An 18569-nucleotide genomic window follows, 5' to 3' on the forward strand; every position below is an offset into this window, starting at 1 on the left:
GCCTCCTGAGGACGGTGGCTGTGAGACGTGAGTATTATCTTTTGCTTGTTAGTGAAATACGGACCTCTGCTCTCGACAGTGAGTACGTCTCTACAACACTCTGTTTGCGTTCACAGTTTGGACGCGATAGTTTGATTACCATTTAAGTTGTCTGAAAAAAGTATTAGTAACGTGGTCCAGCGGGTTGTTGTCAGGCTACCACGCAGTCGGCCCGGGTTCACATCCCACAGTGGGCAAGCTTATTAACTTTCTTACGGTGATGTTTGAGTTGTTACGTCTGGTAAATGTTCGTGTTTACTTAGTTATTTGAGTGTTTTTATGCTTCTGGGAGCCTCTTTGTCCGTGAGGGCAAAAGCTACATGTGTGATATTTTTTGTTATATACTAGGCTATACATTTATACATAATTGTTGGAGCCTCTTTGTCTGTGAGGGCAAAAGCTACCTGTGTGGAATTTTTTGTTATATACTATACATTTATACATAATTGTTGGAGCCTCTTTGTCTGTGAGGGCAAAAGCTACCTGAGTCACACCCTTGATATCTTGTTTTGTAACATTATTTGAGGAGTTATATGTCTGGGGGCCTCTTTGTCTGTGAAGACGAAAGCTACTTAGGTTAAACCCTCCCCAATACACACTCGAGCTCTGAGCTGGTGACATGTTGGAGGACGAGAGCTCCCTCCCCGGTGGCCAGGAGGCGCAGGCCGAGGATGAAGTCCCTGTGCAGAGGCCTGTTGGGAAGAAGCACTCCCGCAAACGCAAGCATGTGGAACAGGATGTGAGGTGTCTGCAGCGTCAGTTGGAGGAAGTGCAGGGTACATTGCATGGCCTCCTGGAGGACCAAGTGCAAACCCAGAGGCCAGCAGGCTTGAATGAACCAGCGGCTAGGCGCCGACGTCTTAGCCCTGATGAGCTGTCACTGGCAGCCTCAGGGGTCTTAGGTTCCCATGGCAGCCTTACGCCAGACCTTGAGGACCTTGAGGACCCCGGTGACCACTCTGACTCTGAGTTCAGTGAGGATACATCACAGCACTCTGAGCCAGCTCTTTTGGATCCGTCAGACAGAGCTGTGATTGCAAGAGCTGCGGAGCGTGCTAAGTTGCCGCCTCTGACCTCTTCCGTAGGGGCTTCTGTCTTCGACAGGGGCCCGCGTCGACGCAAGTCTGAAGGGCTTCCAGTCCTGCCAGATTTTTTGACTGAGCTGCACTCGTCCTGGAAAGCCCCGAGCTCGACCCCACTGCCCAGAACGCAGCTGGCTTCCTTGGCTGGGGCCGAAACCTGTGGGCTGGCTGCGGCTCCTGTGGTGGGGCCTACCTTTGCAATGCTGGCGGGAGCAACGGCTAGGGCTGGCAGGGATGCAATTCATCCGAACAAGCGCTGCAGGGTTGTTGATTCCCAACTGCGGAAGGCTTATCAGGCCTCAGCATTGGCGGGCAGGCTGTCTTGTACCAACTCCCTTCTGCTGGTGTATTTGGAGGGGTTGCTGCAGGATATGGCGTCCTCTGCCCCAGAGGGCGAGATCACAGAGATGCTGCGAGTCATGGACATACTGTTTCGAGGAACCAGTGCTCATGCTCAGGCTCTGGGTCAGTCCATGGCGTCGATGGTCCAGGCACGACGTCAGGTCTGGCTCTCTCAGGCCAACATAGCAGACCAGGATTGCATGGTGGTGGTTGCAGCTCCAGTTGTGCCGGGTGAGGTCTTTGGCCCACCTTCAGAAGGGGCCCTGGAACAGTCAAGGAGAGTGAGGGAGCTGGCTCGCTCAGTGAATCTGGCTGGCAGAGGGGGGCGCTCTGGGTCAGCGGGCACCTGGTTTCGTTCAGCTCCTCAGACCTGGACTGGTCCGCGGCGTGCACCAGCTCAGACTGCCACAGCAGGGCCAAGCCAGGCTGCCTATCGTCCCTTTCGCCAACAAAGGGGCTCCCGGCCTGCAGGCGGCCGCCAACCTGGACGACCATCACGTCGCTGATGGTCACCAGCCTCCGGCGTCAGACTTCACACCTCAACACCTTGCCCATTGGCGCCAGTGTACTCATTGCCCTTGGGTGCTCAGCACCCTGGAGTCAGGGTACAGGCTGCAATTCAGCACCAGACCCCCATGTTTTCACAAGGTTGTCCCTACTGTCTTGAAGGGCAATGCCGAGCACAATTCCCTGTCGGAAGAAATTTCTGTTCTTTTGGGGAAAGGGGCGGTAACATTCCTGCCTTCAGACGAGATAAGGCAGGGGTATTACTCCACTTATTTCCTCATTCCGAAGAAGGATGGTGGCTTGCGCCCCATTCTCAATCTGAGGAGGTTCAATCAACACTTGCAGCGCCTCCCCTTCAGGATGCTGCGTCTGTCGACGGTCCTCGCTTTTGTTCGTCTTGGAGATTGGTTCACAACAGTGGACCTAAAGGATGCTTATTTCCATATCCCAATCCACAGAGACCACAGAAAGTACCTCCGTTTCTTCTTTCAGGGGGCAGCGTACCAGTACAAAGTTCTCCCTTTCAGTCTATCTCTCGCCCCTCGCACCTTCACCAAATGCATGGATGCGGCTCTCATCCCACTCCGGCGTCGGGGACTTCGTGTCCTAAACTATCTGGACGATTGGTTGATTTGTGCTCCAACCAAGGAGCAGGCAGAGAGCGACACAGAGATAGTGTTGGCGCACCTCCTCAAGTTGGGCTTGACACTGAACAGGGAGAAGAGCGTGCTGGTTCCCTGCACCTCAGTAGAGTACTTGGGTCTGGTGCTAGATTCCACCGCAATGAGAGCCTGGCTGTCTCCTCGGAGGCAGCTTGTGTTGAGAGAGAGCTTGTCCCAGCTTCTAGGGGCAAGGGAAATTTCTGTGAAGTCCGGTCGGAGGCTGCTTGGCCTGATGGTAGCAGCAGCCCAGGTTGTGCCACTAGGCTTGCTTCATATGAGGCCGCTACAACAGTGGTTCTCGCAGAACAGGGTGAGCCCCTACGAGGACGGACAACGTGTTCTGCAGCTGGACGCAGGCTGTGTTCCAGGCATACACTGGTGGCTGGCCGCCCTAGACCCACAGGAGGGTGTACCTCTGGGCCAGCAGAGTTCCAGGGAAACTGTGACCACAGATGCCTCCAATCTGGGTTGGGGAGCCATGTGGCAGGGCTGTCCAGTCCAAGGTCTGTGGGAATCCACATGGCAAGGGGCTCATGTGAATCTGCTGGAGCTCGAGGCTGTGCGTCGAGCCTTGGTGCATTTCCTACCGAGTCTGCAGGCAGGGAATGTCCTAGTTCGGACAGACAGCTCGACCGGTGGTGGCATATATCAACCACCAAGGGGGGATACGTTCTGTGTCCCTCCATCAGAGGGCCCACAAACTCCTACGGTGGGCTCATGTGCACAACCTGTCCTTGCGGGCAGTCTATCTGCCAGGAGAAAACAATGTGGCAGCAGACCTTCTGTCCAGGGGGGGGCCAAAGCCGGGAGAATGGCGGCTGCACCCGGACATTGTGCAAGAGATCTGGGCCAGGTATGGACGGGGGTCAGTAGACCTGTTTGCGTCCCAGGAAACATCGCACTGCCCTCTCTGGTACTCCTTGACCGGTCCCAAAGGGACGTTGGGGATAGATGACCTCGCGAACAAGTGGCCGCGGGTCCTCCTCTATGCCTTCCCTCCTTTTCCGTTGCTCCCAGCAGTGCTGGCCAGGATACGGATGTTGCGGGCCAAGGTGCTGCTCGTGGCGCCAGACTGGCCAAACCAGTCGTGGATGCCAGAACTGGTGGCTCTGCTGGCAGGGTCTCAGTGGTGTCTTCCCCTCAGGTGGGATATGTTAACACAAGGTCGCGGGCAGCTCTGCCACCCAAACCCAGGCCTTCTCAGACTGCATGTTTGGCCGCTGCACGGCGCCAGCCAGGCAGTCTGAGCCAGGATGTCTTAACAACCTTGCAGGCAGCAAGGGCACCGTCCACTAGAGCCCTTTATGCTGGTAGGTGGGAGAAGTTTGTTCGCTGGTGTCGTCCCAGGGGTGTTGACCCAGTCTCGTGTGACGTGCCTGTTGTCTTGTCTTTCCTTCAGTCTCTTTTGGGAGATGGTCTGAAGGAATCTACCTTGAGGGGATATGTGGCAGCCATATCAGATGGCCACATTACTCTGAATGGGTTGTCAGTGGGCTCGCAGCCTCTTGTCGGCCAGTTCCTTAGAGGAGCCCGGAGGCTCTGTCCGTCACGTTCCCGTATGGTCCCTTCCTGGGATCTGCAGGTGGTGTTGGAAGCGGTGTCAAAGGCTCCCTTTGAACCATTGTCGGAGGTAGATTTGGAGTTTCTTACCCTTAAAACGGTGTTCCTCCTGGCTGTCACATCGGCTAGGCGGGTCAGTGAACTGCATGCCTTGTCAGTCTATCCTGCATGTCTGCGGCTTGGTGAGAGCGGCTCTCCCATCTCCCTCTTGCCGAACCCTGCTTTTTTGCCCAAGGTTCTCCCGCGATCCTTTGTTTCAAGGCCTTTGATTCTTGATCCCTTTCACCCTCCTCCTCATGACTCTCCTGACGCTGCTAGATTGCACCTTGTTTGCCCAGTCCGGGCAGTACGGGTCTATGTTGATCGCACTACGGCTCTCCAGCAAAAAAATCAGCTGTTTTTGTGTTATGGGGGATCAAACCGTGGTCAGGCAGTCTCTAAGCAGCGACTGGCTCGTTGGCTGGTGAGGGCCATCGAATTGGCCTACAGTGAGACGGGGCTTGCCCCACCGGCCGGCGTTGTGGCTCACTCCACCCGGGGGATGGCGGCCTCTTGGGCTTTGTTTAAGGGGGCTTCCTTGGAAGACATCTGTGCTGCAGCTGGTTGGATGTCTTCATTGACGTTCGCACGGTTTTACCGCCTCGATGTGGCCTCTTCTGTAGCTGCCTCTGTCCTACAGGCGGGGGTACAGCTGTGACTTTGGCCATGGGCCTTTTTCAGTTTTCTACAGGGTGTTTGACACCTGGTGATTTCATTGATTTATGTTTCAATAAAGAACTGTGGAATGGAATATCTTTGTCCTGTCGTCATTTTTCTTGGATTAGGTTCCCCGCTACTTGCCCCTCGTGACTTTATTTGGTACACTGTTGACCCATACTGTGGCGTGTTGACCGATATGAAATAGAACGAAGGGTTACGCAGGTAACCCAGGTTCTGTGAATGAAGGTCAACACGCCACACTGCGTGGTCACTCGGGGAGTGGCATGGTGCCAGATGGCAAAAAGAGAAAGTGCCGGCGTGCATGCACCTGTATATGTAGGCTGCATTGATTGCACGTACGTAGCGGGGAGTGGTTAATTTGCTATTCTGTCTCCTAACAGCTCACCCTCTCGGAGAGGATGACCCATACTGTGGCATGTTGACCTTCATTCACAGAACCTGGGTTACCTGCGTAAGCCTTCGTTTCACTGGGTGAAACAGGACAGGTAGGCCTACGGCGAACCAACCAAAAGCTAAATTATTGGCCAACTGTAGCGGTAGCAGTGCAATTTCCCACTGACTACCAAATTGCTAGCAGTCTAATCTGAACAAATGAACAAGTAGGCTAGTTTACTTTCGTCAACTTCAAAACAGTTACACTCACCCTCATCATCAACAATCTCCGCTATCTTCCTCCGTGCTTTATTGCACATTATGCTGTCCCTTTATGAGTCCAATCATACATACAGGGAAAAGTTCACGCTCCAATATTCAGTTTTTCGTTTGATATGATGGCAAATGATTTACTGGCGGTAAAGCCAGGACTACCGGAAAATGCAATGTTGTTAAATGTCAGGAGCGACCTGCTCTACTATTGGATACTCGCCTTGCGATGTGTTCGCGATTGACGGATTAATTTGCATAAAGTTGGGGATTGCTGAACTTTTCCGACGCACCGCAACCACAGCTCTCGACGCAACGCATACCCAGAATGCTATGCGGGATGCGAATTCGCTTCTCATTGAAATGAATGGGGATAGTGCGATGCGGAGTTCGCATCGCGTGCTAGTGGATCACCGGCGTAAGTGTCCATAACAGTCTTCTTTTATAAACGTTGGATTCGTGAACCAAGTTGTTGGTGCTTTGTTTTATGTGTAGACACCTAGAGCAAGTTGCTGACGAGGTTTGGCGCTGTTTTGAGCAATGTTAGTGGTTTAAAAATTTGATTTTGTCTACCCGTAGTCCCTTCCGACAATAGTTCCCGTGCTTCCGTGTGAGATCTCGTGTGACGTTTCTGTGCTTCAGATAGGGTTGCTGTCTCGAACTAATTCTAACTGTATACAAACTATTCCATCGTTTACAGACTGATTGGTGCTTCGTTTTATGTGTAGACACCTAGAGCAAGTTGCTGACGAGGTTTGGCGCTGTTTTGAGCAATGTTAGCGGCTTAAAAATGCGAATTTGAAAGCGTATGGCTGTGGGCCCTATGCTAACCCACTGTTTGCTATTTTGGGCTGGAGCTCTTGCCCGTGCTAGCTCGGTACTGCGTGATCAACGAAAAATGCTTCTTCTGTGGCTTAGTTGATGTATTTTCATTCAGAAAAACACAGTTTTATCAATTTCCGCCAAACTTACACTTTAATGGCATATATTTGCTCAAGCATTTATAGCCTACCAAGTTATTGTGCATATTCATCATAAATGCATATGTCAATATGCATGAATAAGTTGTGATAGACTTTTGTTATTAATTTATCTATGAACTTCGCCCAATGCGAACTTTGTACAAGTTTAACAAGGCTACCATTACCGTTGCCGTTGCCAATTACCGGTATAATTTTCCATTGACACTAACATAATTATAAACTACGGATTGTGATATGTGAAGACCAAGTCGAAGGTGGAAATACTGTAGGCTACTCAATTAAGTTTATTTTGAAGAAAGTGCAGCTGCACAGTTGTCGGAACTCCTGTAAAAGTAGCACAATTTCCACGGTTCAAATGAAGCACGCAGCCGGAACCGGCTTGCCCTTCCACACTCGCTAGGCTGTTCCATTGCATGTGATCTGGATGGCTGGGGAGGGTACTGGGAGGAATGAAGCCTTGTCTCTCTAGCACCCCACTCGAAAGAAAGCATTCTATCAAGGATCCGCTCTTGACTTTGAGAAACACCGAATGTTTATTAATAGGTATGGTCACAAGCCTAGTTCATATAAATATGATATATAGAGTACAAAGACACACTGAGCCCTTTCTTAGACCTGGCACAGTTTCTGTGAACGGTGTTCATGTCCCTCTCAAAATAACAGAGGATTCAGACACCAAACACACTCCAGACTAAAATATGAACCACTGAGGGAAGAAACACACTAATAATGGTCATAATGACTTAATATTACAATACAAATAATATACCATCAGAGGTGGAAAGTAACTAAATACATTTACTCAAAATACTGTATTGAGTAGCTTTTTTGTGTATTTTGGATTTTTTGAGTAGTTTTAAAAATCGGTATTTAAAATTTTACTTGATTACATTTTGAGTGAAGTATTGTACTTTGATACATCACAAATCCAATCAGTTACTTGAGTAAAAAAAAAAAGAGGAAAAAACTGAATCGTCGGAACTACTAAGGTGACAATGGTCATGGTCAGCCAATAAGGCGTGAAGCTGTCCACTAGGGATGTTCAACTAAATTCAACAAAAGATAGCCTACTTTATCAATTGTTGTGCAGGTGATAGGCCTACCATTTTGCTTTATATACCACTTTATATATACAAAGAGGCAAACTTTACATTTGGTCTGACATTCATTTTGACATTTACTGTAATTTGGACATTGAAATATTCAGGTAAAATATACAGTTGAAAGCATATAAACGCAGAAATAGCACCTGCTTTCTCACAACAAATTAGTATTAACCCTCATGTGCGTGACCGTTGTAGTTTTAAAAAATATATATTTGTTTGGCTTTTTTGCCTTTATTTGTATAGGACAGCGAAGGGTGAGACAGGAAGCAAGTGGGAGAGAGAGATGGGGTGGGATTGGGAAATGACCGCAGGCCGGACTCGAATCTGGGTCCCTGTGGGCACTCGGACCCGCATGTGGTATGAGCGTTGTAGCCTGTTGCGCCATAAAGATCTCCATTACTCAAGGTCATGGAGTAGCCTACTGTCAGTATGAAAAAGAAAATAAGACAATCGGTATTACCTGGCAATTTAGCTGCCTTAGCTGCCTCCCTAAACAAAAAAAGTAACTCAGTAACTTTTACTTAAAGTACATTTTTAGTTAACTACTTTTTACTTTTACTTGAGTATATTTTCAGATGGGTATTGTAACTTGTACTTGAGTAATATTTCAGCAAAGTATTGGTACTTTTACTTGAGTACAATATTTTAGTACTTTTTCCACCTCTGTATACCATATACAATAGAATATTACCAAATTAGATTAGATTAGATTCAATGTTATTGTCATTGTTCACAATACAAGCACAGAGACAACACAACCAAAAGTGCCATGTAAACAGTATGATCTAGTAGGCCTACAGTGTGGACAGCAGCATAGCCAGTGACATGGTTCACAGTAGGGATATGTGCAGTGTGTTAAAATAACATTATAAGAGCAGAATTAATATGAATATGCAGTATGAACAATATAGACAGATATGTACAGGTATATAAAAATGACCCCTCCCTGGATGTTTCGAATTTTACTGATTTCATAAATGGAATCTTGATCAATATGGATAGGCAGCGTAAAATAACAACACAGGAAAATGAATGAACTCACCTCCTGAGAGTTGAAAAGCAGATCTCTGTCTGTAGACACGCACATGTCTGTCCTCTGCTCTCTGCATCTGTTGTTTTTCTCTCTCCTTTACTTCCTCCAGTCTCTTTCTGTCCATCTCATAGTGACGGCCTCCATTTCGAGCAATAACTTCCTCCATCTTCTCCATCAGCTCTGTAATCTGTGTTCTGTCACTTTTGTTCTTATTGTTGACAACATGATATCTGTTCCCACATTTCTCTACCAGAGATCTGAGGTGTTCTTCACTCTCTATGTACTGCTCAATGGATGTGTCTCCTAGCCAGTCTCCACGGGTAAACAGCACCATGGTGTGACTCCAAACTCTGTCACTAAGAGACTCCAGATGTTCTTGGATGTTTCTAATGTCATCCTGCGTGTAAGAATCAACTACTTGTACGAGCAGTAACAGAATGTGAGGTCCTGGAGGACACAGAGACACACTGAACACAATCTGCTGTTTAGTGAGCTCAGGAGTGGCTTTGAGGCTGCAATTCTTCCACCATCCTGGAGCCTCGACTATAGTGACCTGTCTGCCTGCTACTTCTCCCTGTCTCTTCACACACTGAGCTGTTCTTCTCTTCAGGTCAAACTCTTCTCTGCCCAGGATGGTGTTTCCTGATGAACTCTTCCCAGATGCTCTGTGTCCAAGCAGCAGAACTCTGAACTCTGACTGTGGGGATGAGTTCCCTGCTGGAAAGAATATATAAATATATTTCACATGATATGGCCATCTTATCTTAAGAACTTTGTAGATTTTAAGCTGCAGTTAGGAGTTTTGGTTTAAATCTAGTGAACTAAACACCTAAAGTGCATGCACATCTTGTAAACACCACTTATAGCACCACTGGCACTGCTAAATGTTGGTGCATTTTTAACAATACAGCTGACAATGGCCTGATGTGTAAACTTTTATTTCATTTTCAAGGGGACTTACGCCCCGGAACACAGAACTATAGAGCACATCCTGGATGGTTAGTGGGAACGGCACATGTGTTTACATGTGATGCACATGATATCAAAATAAAACCAAAAATAGCAGGCAGATAAAAACTAGCCTACCAAGTGTAAAGCATGCACAGTGTTGCTTAATATTATGATTCAATGTTTCATAAGATGAATATTGTTAAATGTTCATTATCGCTATGAAAAAGCTCAGTTGTTTTAGGACAAAACACAGAAAATATATATCAACTAACCCTTCAGTGACTGGAGGTGTTGTCTTTGCTTCTTCACCTTCATCAGTCTCTTTGTTGCTCTCTGTTCTTCGTTCCTCCTCCTCTCCTTTACTTCCTTCAGTCTCTTTCTGTCCATCTCATAGTGACAGTTTTTGTTTCCAGCTACCATCTCTTCTACCTTCTCCAGCAGCTGTGTGACCTGATCACCTGTCCTATTCTGATTGTTGATGACATGATATCTGTTCCCACATTTGTCTACTAGAGGCCGCAATGCCTCTTCACTCTCAATGTGCTGCTCAATGGTCGTGTCTCCCAGCCAGTCTCCACTGGTAAACAACACCATGGTGTGACTCCAGACAATCTCACCGAGCAACTCCAGGTGTTCCTGAATACTTGTTCTTTTTTCAGTTGTGAAAGAATCATCAATATCTATGACAAGTAGGACAACATGTGGTCCTGGAGGACACAGAGACACACTGAGCACAATCTCCTGTTTAGTGAGCTCAGGAGTGACTTTGAGGCTGAATTCCTCCCACCATCCTGGAGCCTTGACTACAGTGACCTGTCTGCCTGCTACTTCTCCCTGTCTCTTCACACACTGAGCTGTTCTTGTCTTCAGGTCAAACTCCTCTCTGCCCAGGATGGTGTTTCCTGATGAACTCTTCCCAGATCCTCTGTGTCCCAGCAGCACAACTCTGAACTCTGACTGCAGAGATGAGTTCCCTGCTGGAAAGAATATATAAATATATTTCACATTATATGGCCGTGTTATCGTAAGAACTTTGCAGACTTTGAGCAGAAATACAGAGGTGTGGTTTTACTTATAGGGCTCTATTATCAGGATCAACTGGGCATTGTCGCAAGTCACTCGCGCTAGTTTCTTTGGGGGCGGTCCTAGCGCAAAAGGCTATAATGACAGCTTGAAAAGTGAACATTGCGCTCAGCGCAAAGTGAAAAGGGGTTGTCTTAATTTAGTTAATTAGTCGTGGGTGTCTTTTGGGCGTAGCATGCTATAAACCAATTAGATTTCACACTCTCATTCCCTTTAAAAGCCTGGCGCATTGTTCAATGGTCTGTTGGTATTATCATGGCGGAGTTACATGGGCGTCTACTCCAGAAGAGACCGACTTGCTCGTGCGTGAGGCATGGGCGGCGCGTAATGGAGGCTAGGGAAGGCTTCCTTTTATGCTGGGAAATTGTGAAAATAATGTACATGATGTGTGAATATTATTTTCTAACACGGATAGTTCCAGTCCTTGATGATGATTGGCTGAATCGCGTTCGATGCTGTTATAAAATCCAACACAAACATACACCTTGACCGCATTTCGTTAATGCACTACCACAACTTGCACAAAAGTTAAAGTGGCTGCGTGTCGATGTTGCATGGCAACCATTCCTATGGAAGAAATATTTATTGGCGGAAGAATGATTATCTATGAATACGTCGACGTATAGTTACCGTTTTAGAAAAGCAATAAGCCACTCAAGTCCGTAGTTTAGGCTACACTGATTTTAGAACAGCTAAGGGGGGTTTTAGGCACTTGCCTACGGTCTCTCGGGGGGCTTCTGACTTAAATAAATTATTTCAGAATGAATGCAGCAGCCGCAGCAGTAGCCAGAAGCCAGTTCTCACTATTGATCATTATCATTATTACATTTCCCTTGTGTGTGTGTGTGTATTGACACCAAATTGGCATGCCATACCGTACCCACCCAATATGCACAGCATCCCATTAGCTGCCTGCCATCAGGCTATTTACAATCTTCTATTTTAAGAAAAAGTCAGTCAACACGTTATCAAAATTAACTTAATGCGCTATAGAGCTATATCCACGCGCACACATTTCGTCTGAACAGGAGAGATTACGCACGCAGGCGCGCAACTAGGCTACGTGTTGTTTTCTTTTACTCCGCTATCAGCACACAATGTGAAGCTAATTCACTAACTCAATAGCCTACTCATAGACTGGTGCCAAAATCCAGAATTGTGACACCCTTAGGCATTTTTGAGACAAAGTTGGCAACCAGTCTTACTTTGTCAATTTGGGTGTGCTGAATTCAAATCTGGAATATGCCAAGCTCTATCTGACCTCTGGTGACCTCTAGAGGTCATTGAACTTTGGGGCTGTAAGCGACCAAGCTGAACCCACTCTGAGGTTTCTTGTAGACTTTTTGGATTGTATGTCAGGTGTTCTGCTATAGAGTAACTACACAAAACATGGACTAATTACACAAAAGCATTTACTTTGTTGGTTCAATGGTTGTATATAAGCTTGACTATACATCTGGACAACTAATATTGGATAAAACAACATGAAGATTCAATTTCTATGGATTCTTGTGAATATTTCAGTACCCAATATGTTGCATCTACTTGTTGTAGTGCAGTTACACTGCAGCCAGATGTCATGGCACCAAAAGCGGAGGAGGGCATTTTTGATTAAATTTAATTGAAACATATAGTCCAATCTTTCAAGTTCTAGTTCTAGTTCAAGTTCAAGTTAATCGTCATGTACTCATCAAAATAATTTATAAGTAATGAGATTCATTGTGCTCAAGTGTCCAGAAATAAATTAGAAAGAAAAAATAAATAAATAGATACTAAACAAAGAGGGGTTGGGGAGCAACAGGGGCAAGGAAAAACTCCCTTGTTCAGGAAGAAACCTTGGGCAGATCCAAGGGGCCAACCCAACTGCCTGGGGTCGTGCTAGTAGAGGGAGCATGTAAGTGTGTGTGTGTGTGTGTGTGTGTGAGTATGTGAGGGCAAGGGAATCCTAAGGGCAGGCATGTGTGATGTCTTGGGTGGAGTGGTAGTGGGTAAAAGGGGGGGGGGGGGGGGGGGGTAATAGTGGTGTACTGTATGTATGTAGGGGTTGGAGGGTTAAGGGGCAGCGTATATGTGTAGGGGAAATGTGCATTTGTGGGGGGGGGCAGTGTATTGTATGTATGTATGTGGCATAAGATGCTGGTAAGGGGCAGTGTGTGTGTGTGTGTGCTGGGGGGGGGGGGGGGGGGCGCAGTGTGCTGTGTGTGTGGGGTAGTGGCTGATGGTTCAGAGGGGGGAGCAGTGTGTTGTGTATGTGGCTAATAAGAAGCTGGTAAGGGGCAGACTGTGTGTGTGTGTAGGGGGGGGGAGTGACCAGTGTGAGTGTGTGGAGTTACTGTAGGTTAAGGTGGGGTAGGAGGGCAGTCAGGAGTGTGTGTGTGTGTGTGTGTGTGTGTGTCAGTGTGTGGGTGAGGAGGAAGAGGGTAATAAATAAATAATAAAGTAAATAAAATAAAATAAAAAATAAAATAAAAACTTTAGAGAGGTATGCAGTCCACCGAGACGCACAACCAAGAATTCTTGGTATTCTGGTTTTGCCCATTTGAGTTCCATTAGTTTACAGAACAATGCTTCATCAACTGTTAGGACAACATAGTGCTGACCCAGCTGTCTAGCCACATATTTACACCTCAAAACAACAGTGTGGAGAGTATCGTATTCATGACCTGGTGCTTGTAAAATTGGCATGTATCCGATACTTGTCACCTCTGGAGAAACTTTACTGTTGACCTGATTGAAATGTGTCCACCCTTTTTCTGCAGTTCCCTTACTACCCTGTCATTTCAGGAAGAAAGCTGTGTCCTTGGCCACAGCTTCAATTGCCTGATCACATTCTGAGTCTGCAAACCAGTCCTTGTCTGCAAATGTTGTGGGCTCAGCTTTCTTCTCACTAACCAGCACTGAGACAACATCTGCAAGGACATCAGGAACATCAAGGGTTGTGTTCTTTGATGGCCTAAGCAGCTCCATCCCCATGCCACTTGCAGGACCTCTCTGCCAGGCTGCAACTTGTGTAGCATGGAAACTGCCTTTGCCATCAAAGCTGGAATCATTGATGTCAATGTTGTCACAAGTGAAGTGTGTGAAATGGCCACTGACAAAGTTTGGTGGTACAACGGCTCCTGTTTCAGTGTCCATTGACTGCAGTGAGCTTTCAGCCAGGGCAGTATCAACTTGAAGAATGTTTTTATAACTAATGATATGCCCAGCATTATGAAACAAGTTCACAAGCTCTTTCGATCGTGTTGCTTGGTGCAATGCACTGCCAAGGCCCAGGTGTTTTGGAGTCCAGCATTTGCCACCTGACATGTTGTAGACAATATCCTGAGCAACACTGAGGATTCTGGTTTGAATTTTTGCTTCCTTCTCTTCCCTACTGGCATCCTTCTCCTCACTGTCAGCCTCTAGCAGACTCTGACCACCGAACAATAACTTGAGGATGTACAGGGTCTCTGGCACAGAAGAAATCATACTATCCTCATTAACAACAAAGCCTTCATATGTAGGATGTGACAGAACTTCTGACCTCAGCTTAAGTGCAACATGAACCATTTCAAGGAAGTCTTCACCAGCATTATATCTAGGAATATGATGTCCTGGTGCTTCATTTCCTGACACCAACTGTGAAAGAGGCACATTTGCATAGTCCTTTGGCACAAGTACCACCTGCTGTGCCTCCCTCATAGAAACACACACATAGAAATCTGAAACAAGTGACTCAAGTTTATCTTTAAAGGTCGTCCTCCTGCTGTAATATGACTGGGGTATTTCTTCTTGTGCTGTTTCTGCCAACTCACAATAATACTCCCATACCTCTGAGAGTTGTAAAACCTGTGATTTACGTGCACATTCTTTAAGTTCAGCCAGAAGCCACTCCAAGGCAACAGAAAATCCTAGTCCAGGGCATTCTTGAATTTTAAGCGATTTTCTTCTGAATTTGTGGTAGCAATTGTTGTGATATTTGCCCTCAGCAGCCATAAGATCAGGCACACCTGAAAGGCGCACAAGCATGACGGGATCATTCTTTGATGCTGTCAGAATGGAATCACTCTTGTTGAATGTTGTAATCGATATCAACTTTTCCTTGATGCTTGTGTCCTGACAGAACATGCAAGCATCCCAATTCATGTTGCTAACTGAACTTCTGAGTAAAACCCTTGGACCAGAACTAGAAGCTCCCTTGCTTGGGGTAGCTGATGCAGAGGCTAGTGGCTTTTCAAGCCGTGAAATGTGCTCTGTGCTAGTAAATGTAGAATAGCATGACTTATGGTAGACAAGGTCTTGTTCTGTCTCTTCAGCTAACATAGGATCAATACGGTCAATCAGAGCTCTGTTTTCATGATCTCTCAATTTCCTCCGCTTTTCAATAGTGTCTTGTAATTTCAACTTTCCCCTTTCACCCAGTGTATATGTTTTTTCCTTTTTATCAACTTGGCAAAGAAAACAAAGCTCCAAGCATACAGGCAGATCTCTTTTGAGATTACAAATTGGATCCATTTTCAAAGCTGCAGATTGTAAATGTGATCTAATCAATCTGATACTACTTCTTGTAGTCTCTAGAGGAACATGACAATCACAAGCCAATGTATGACAACACTATTTCACATGAGTAACTCTGTTAAGGCACAAGAGCAATCTTCTCTGTATCCTCGAGAATGCATGTGGTCTCTCTGCTGCAGTCTATTATAGCACTGGCCCCACCTTCTAGATCAACTTAAAGGTCCCAGAGAATGGAAATAATTTTTTTCTTGGTTTTCATGAATTATGAGAGGTTGTGCATAAACAAAGAGCTATCATGAACATGAGGCATGGTTGTGCCCTCCTTCATATGGAAATCTTGAACTTAGAAATAGACACTAAAAAACGGGCGATTCAGCAAAACTGCTTGCTTGTGATGTCAGACCTCGCAAAGCCATTTAAGTTCAATTGGGGTTGCCAAAGAGGGCGCCATTTAGTCAAACAGACCATTTCCAACCAACCACTAAATATATGGTTTTAATTAGTCTTGTAAAATTGCAATTGAGTTTATTTTTTTAAATCAAAGTTGAATATATACTATTTTAACATCAGAGAACACAGTGCAATACTCAATTCATCCATTCTCTGGGACCTTCAAAATTAGGTCAAACTAAGCCACATTACAGGGTTCTACATGCACAGTCTTACTATTTTTCAACAACAATTTTGGCAAGCCTAGGTATTTTAAAACAACATGTTGAGTGCTACTACCACGTAACGGTGCAAATGTGAACTGTTAGCATGGAGTGCCAGGAATTAGCCTGACCTTAGCGTAATGGAGATTTCAGCCCAAAAAACGACAAACGACAAAGACAAAATTGTAGCGTTATTCCTTCCAGATGCCACCAGAGGTCTTATAGATGTTTGCAGTTGAAAAGATTTGAATATTCACCCCAAATTCACAAAATGGCAAAGGCAAAACATGCGATTTTTGGTTGTTAAGTTAAATGACCTCTAGAGGTCACCAGAGGTTAAATTGAGTTTTTAAAATGAAGGATTTGAATTCAGCACCCCAACATTACCAAAAACAAGGCCATCTGTTAACTTAATTCATAATTTTAGTGCATTTGAGTGCTTCTGAAGCTTAGAAAGCTAAGTTTAGGTGGGAGGTGCGTCCATATTTTGTGTAGTTACTCTATAGCAGAACACCTGACATACAATCCAAAATGTCTACAAGAAACCTCAGAGTGTTACCTTTAATTTGAGACCAAGATTATGCTTCTACACAAAGGGGTTCATGCACAGTAAGCTTATGAAGCTGAGAAACTGGGTTCAGCTGGGTCGCTTACAGCCCCAAAGTTCAATGACCTCTAGAGGTCACCAGAGGTCAGATAGAGCTTGGCATATTGCAGATTTGAATTCAGCACACCCAAATTGACAAAATAAGACTGGTTGCCAACTTTGTCTCAAAAATGCCTCGGGCTTCTTAAATAAGCACATTTTTCAATTTTGGCACCAGTCTATCATCATGGACATCGCAAGTTCTTTAAACAAACAAAACAGAAAGGATGGAGGCAGCTAGAGAAGTTATTCCAGATGAGCAATAACAAGGTAGACAGTTGCCAGAACAATACAGCTGTTTAATGCCTGACGTTAAAGGTATGCTAGAACAAAACTAACTGAAGGTAACTTAGCCATAGGGCTGTGTAATGTTGTCTAAATGAGCAGGTCACTGTTAGACGTTATTGTTGTATTATTGCATGTGGATGTTGTTATGCTATGTATGCTACTTTTTGCTGACCAATACACGAACCTAAAACCGAGAAACGGACAAATATTATTTAATTATATTCGGGCTGCGCGCGCTCCTGCTGATGAAAGAAGTGCGCACTGTGCACTCTTCCATATCCCCAAGCCTCATGTGCTCATATAATAGCCTTTCAGCTATGCGCGAGTGATTTCCGACTAGGTTTTTCCTGGTCAGTGGCGCACTTACTTTCTTCATCCATATATTAGCGACTGGCGAGCTTTGCGCCGGACCACACCTCTTCTCTTCACTGACACGCCCGTTAGGGCGCAATATCATCTCCCATTTAGAGAACGTACATTTGCGCTGGACAAATGAAGGATGCGCTCGCAGAGAATAGTAATTAAAGGTTGCGCCAGTCGCGAAAGCTCATTGCCCGGTTGGCATGATAGGGCCCATAGTAGTAGTGAGCTAACCACCTAAAGTGCATCTACAGTACACCTTGTGAACACCATGTACAGCCCCACTGGCACTGCTAAATGTTGGGGTACAGCACATGTGTCATGCACATGATATCAAAGTGAATTTGAAGATAAAACCAAAAATAACAGGCGGATAAAAAAAAAACTAGCCAATCAAGTGTAAAGCAAATGCACAGTGTTGCTTCTATTTCACTAACTTTAGTATTTTACCAATTTCGTCCATGGCCATAATAATTATTATTATGACATATTGCACTCAATGTTTCAAAAGTTAAAGATTAATTTTGAAAAATGTTTATTTTTGTTATGAAAAAGCTCAGTTTTTACTGCAAAACACAGAAAATGCAATACAACTCACACTTCAGTGACTGGAGGTGTTGTCTTTGCTTCTCCACCTTCATCAGTCTCTCTGTTGCTCTCTGTTCTTCATTCCTCCTCCTCTCCTTCGCTTCCTCCAGTCTCTGTCTGTCCATCTCAAAGTGACAGTTTTTGTTTCCAGCTACCATCTCTTCTACCTTCTCCAGCAGCTGTGTGACCTGATCACCTGTCCTATTCTGATTGTTGATGACATGATATCTGTTCCCACATTTGTCTACTAGAGGCCGCAATGCCTCTTCACTCTCAATGTGCTGCTCAATGGTCGTGTCTTCCAGCCAGTCTCCACTGGTAAACAACACCATGGTGTGACTCCAGACAATCTCACCGAGCAACTCCAGGTGTTCCTGAATACTTGTTCTTTTTTCAGTTGTGAAAGAATCATCAATATCTATGACAAGTAGGACAACATGTGGTCCTGGAGGACACAGAGACACACTGAGCACAATCTCCTGTTTAGTGAGCTCAGGAGTGACTTTGAGGCTGAATTCCTCCCACCATCCTGGAGCCTTGACTACAGTGACCTGTCTGCCTGCTACTTCTCCCTGTCTCTTCACACACTGAGCTGTTCTTGTCTTCAGGTCAAACTCCTCTCTGCCCAGGATGGTGTTTCCTGATGAACTCTTCCCAGATCCTCTGTGTCCCAGCAGCACAACTCTGAACTCTGACTGCAGAGATGAGTTCCCTGCTGGAAAGAATATATAAATATATTTCACATTATATGGCCGTGTTATCGTAAGAACTTTGCAGACTTTGAGCAGAAATACAGAGGTTTGGTTTTACTTATAGTAGTAGTGAGC

The 18569-nt window shown here is 45.6% G+C and overlaps 1 protein-coding gene across 7 annotated transcripts in view; it reads right to left on the reverse strand.

Annotated features, from left to right (window-relative positions):
• The window catches only part of LOC134083075 (uncharacterized), a 43172-nt gene that overhangs the window by 15372 nt on the left and 9231 nt on the right, over positions 1-18569 (reverse strand). For 4 of the 7 annotated variants that reach the window (XM_062539209.1, XM_062539254.1, XM_062539243.1 and 1 more), the window contains 3 exons: positions 17753-18457; positions 9900-10604; positions 8686-9393 (listed from right to left, as the gene is read on the reverse strand). In XM_062539209.1, the coding sequence (XP_062395193.1) occupies positions 8686-9393; positions 9900-10604; positions 17753-18457 (2118 nt within the window). The remainder of the gene's footprint in view (positions 1-8685; positions 9394-9899; positions 10605-17752; positions 18458-18569) is intronic. The other 3 variants (XM_062539235.1, XM_062539217.1, XM_062539226.1) reach the window with 3 other exon arrangements.

The sequence above is a fragment of the Sardina pilchardus genome, chromosome 1 (assembly GCF_963854185.1).
Source record: "Sardina pilchardus chromosome 1, fSarPil1.1, whole genome shotgun sequence".
Classification (NCBI taxonomy): Eukaryota; Metazoa; Chordata; class Actinopteri; order Clupeiformes; family Clupeidae; genus Sardina; species Sardina pilchardus.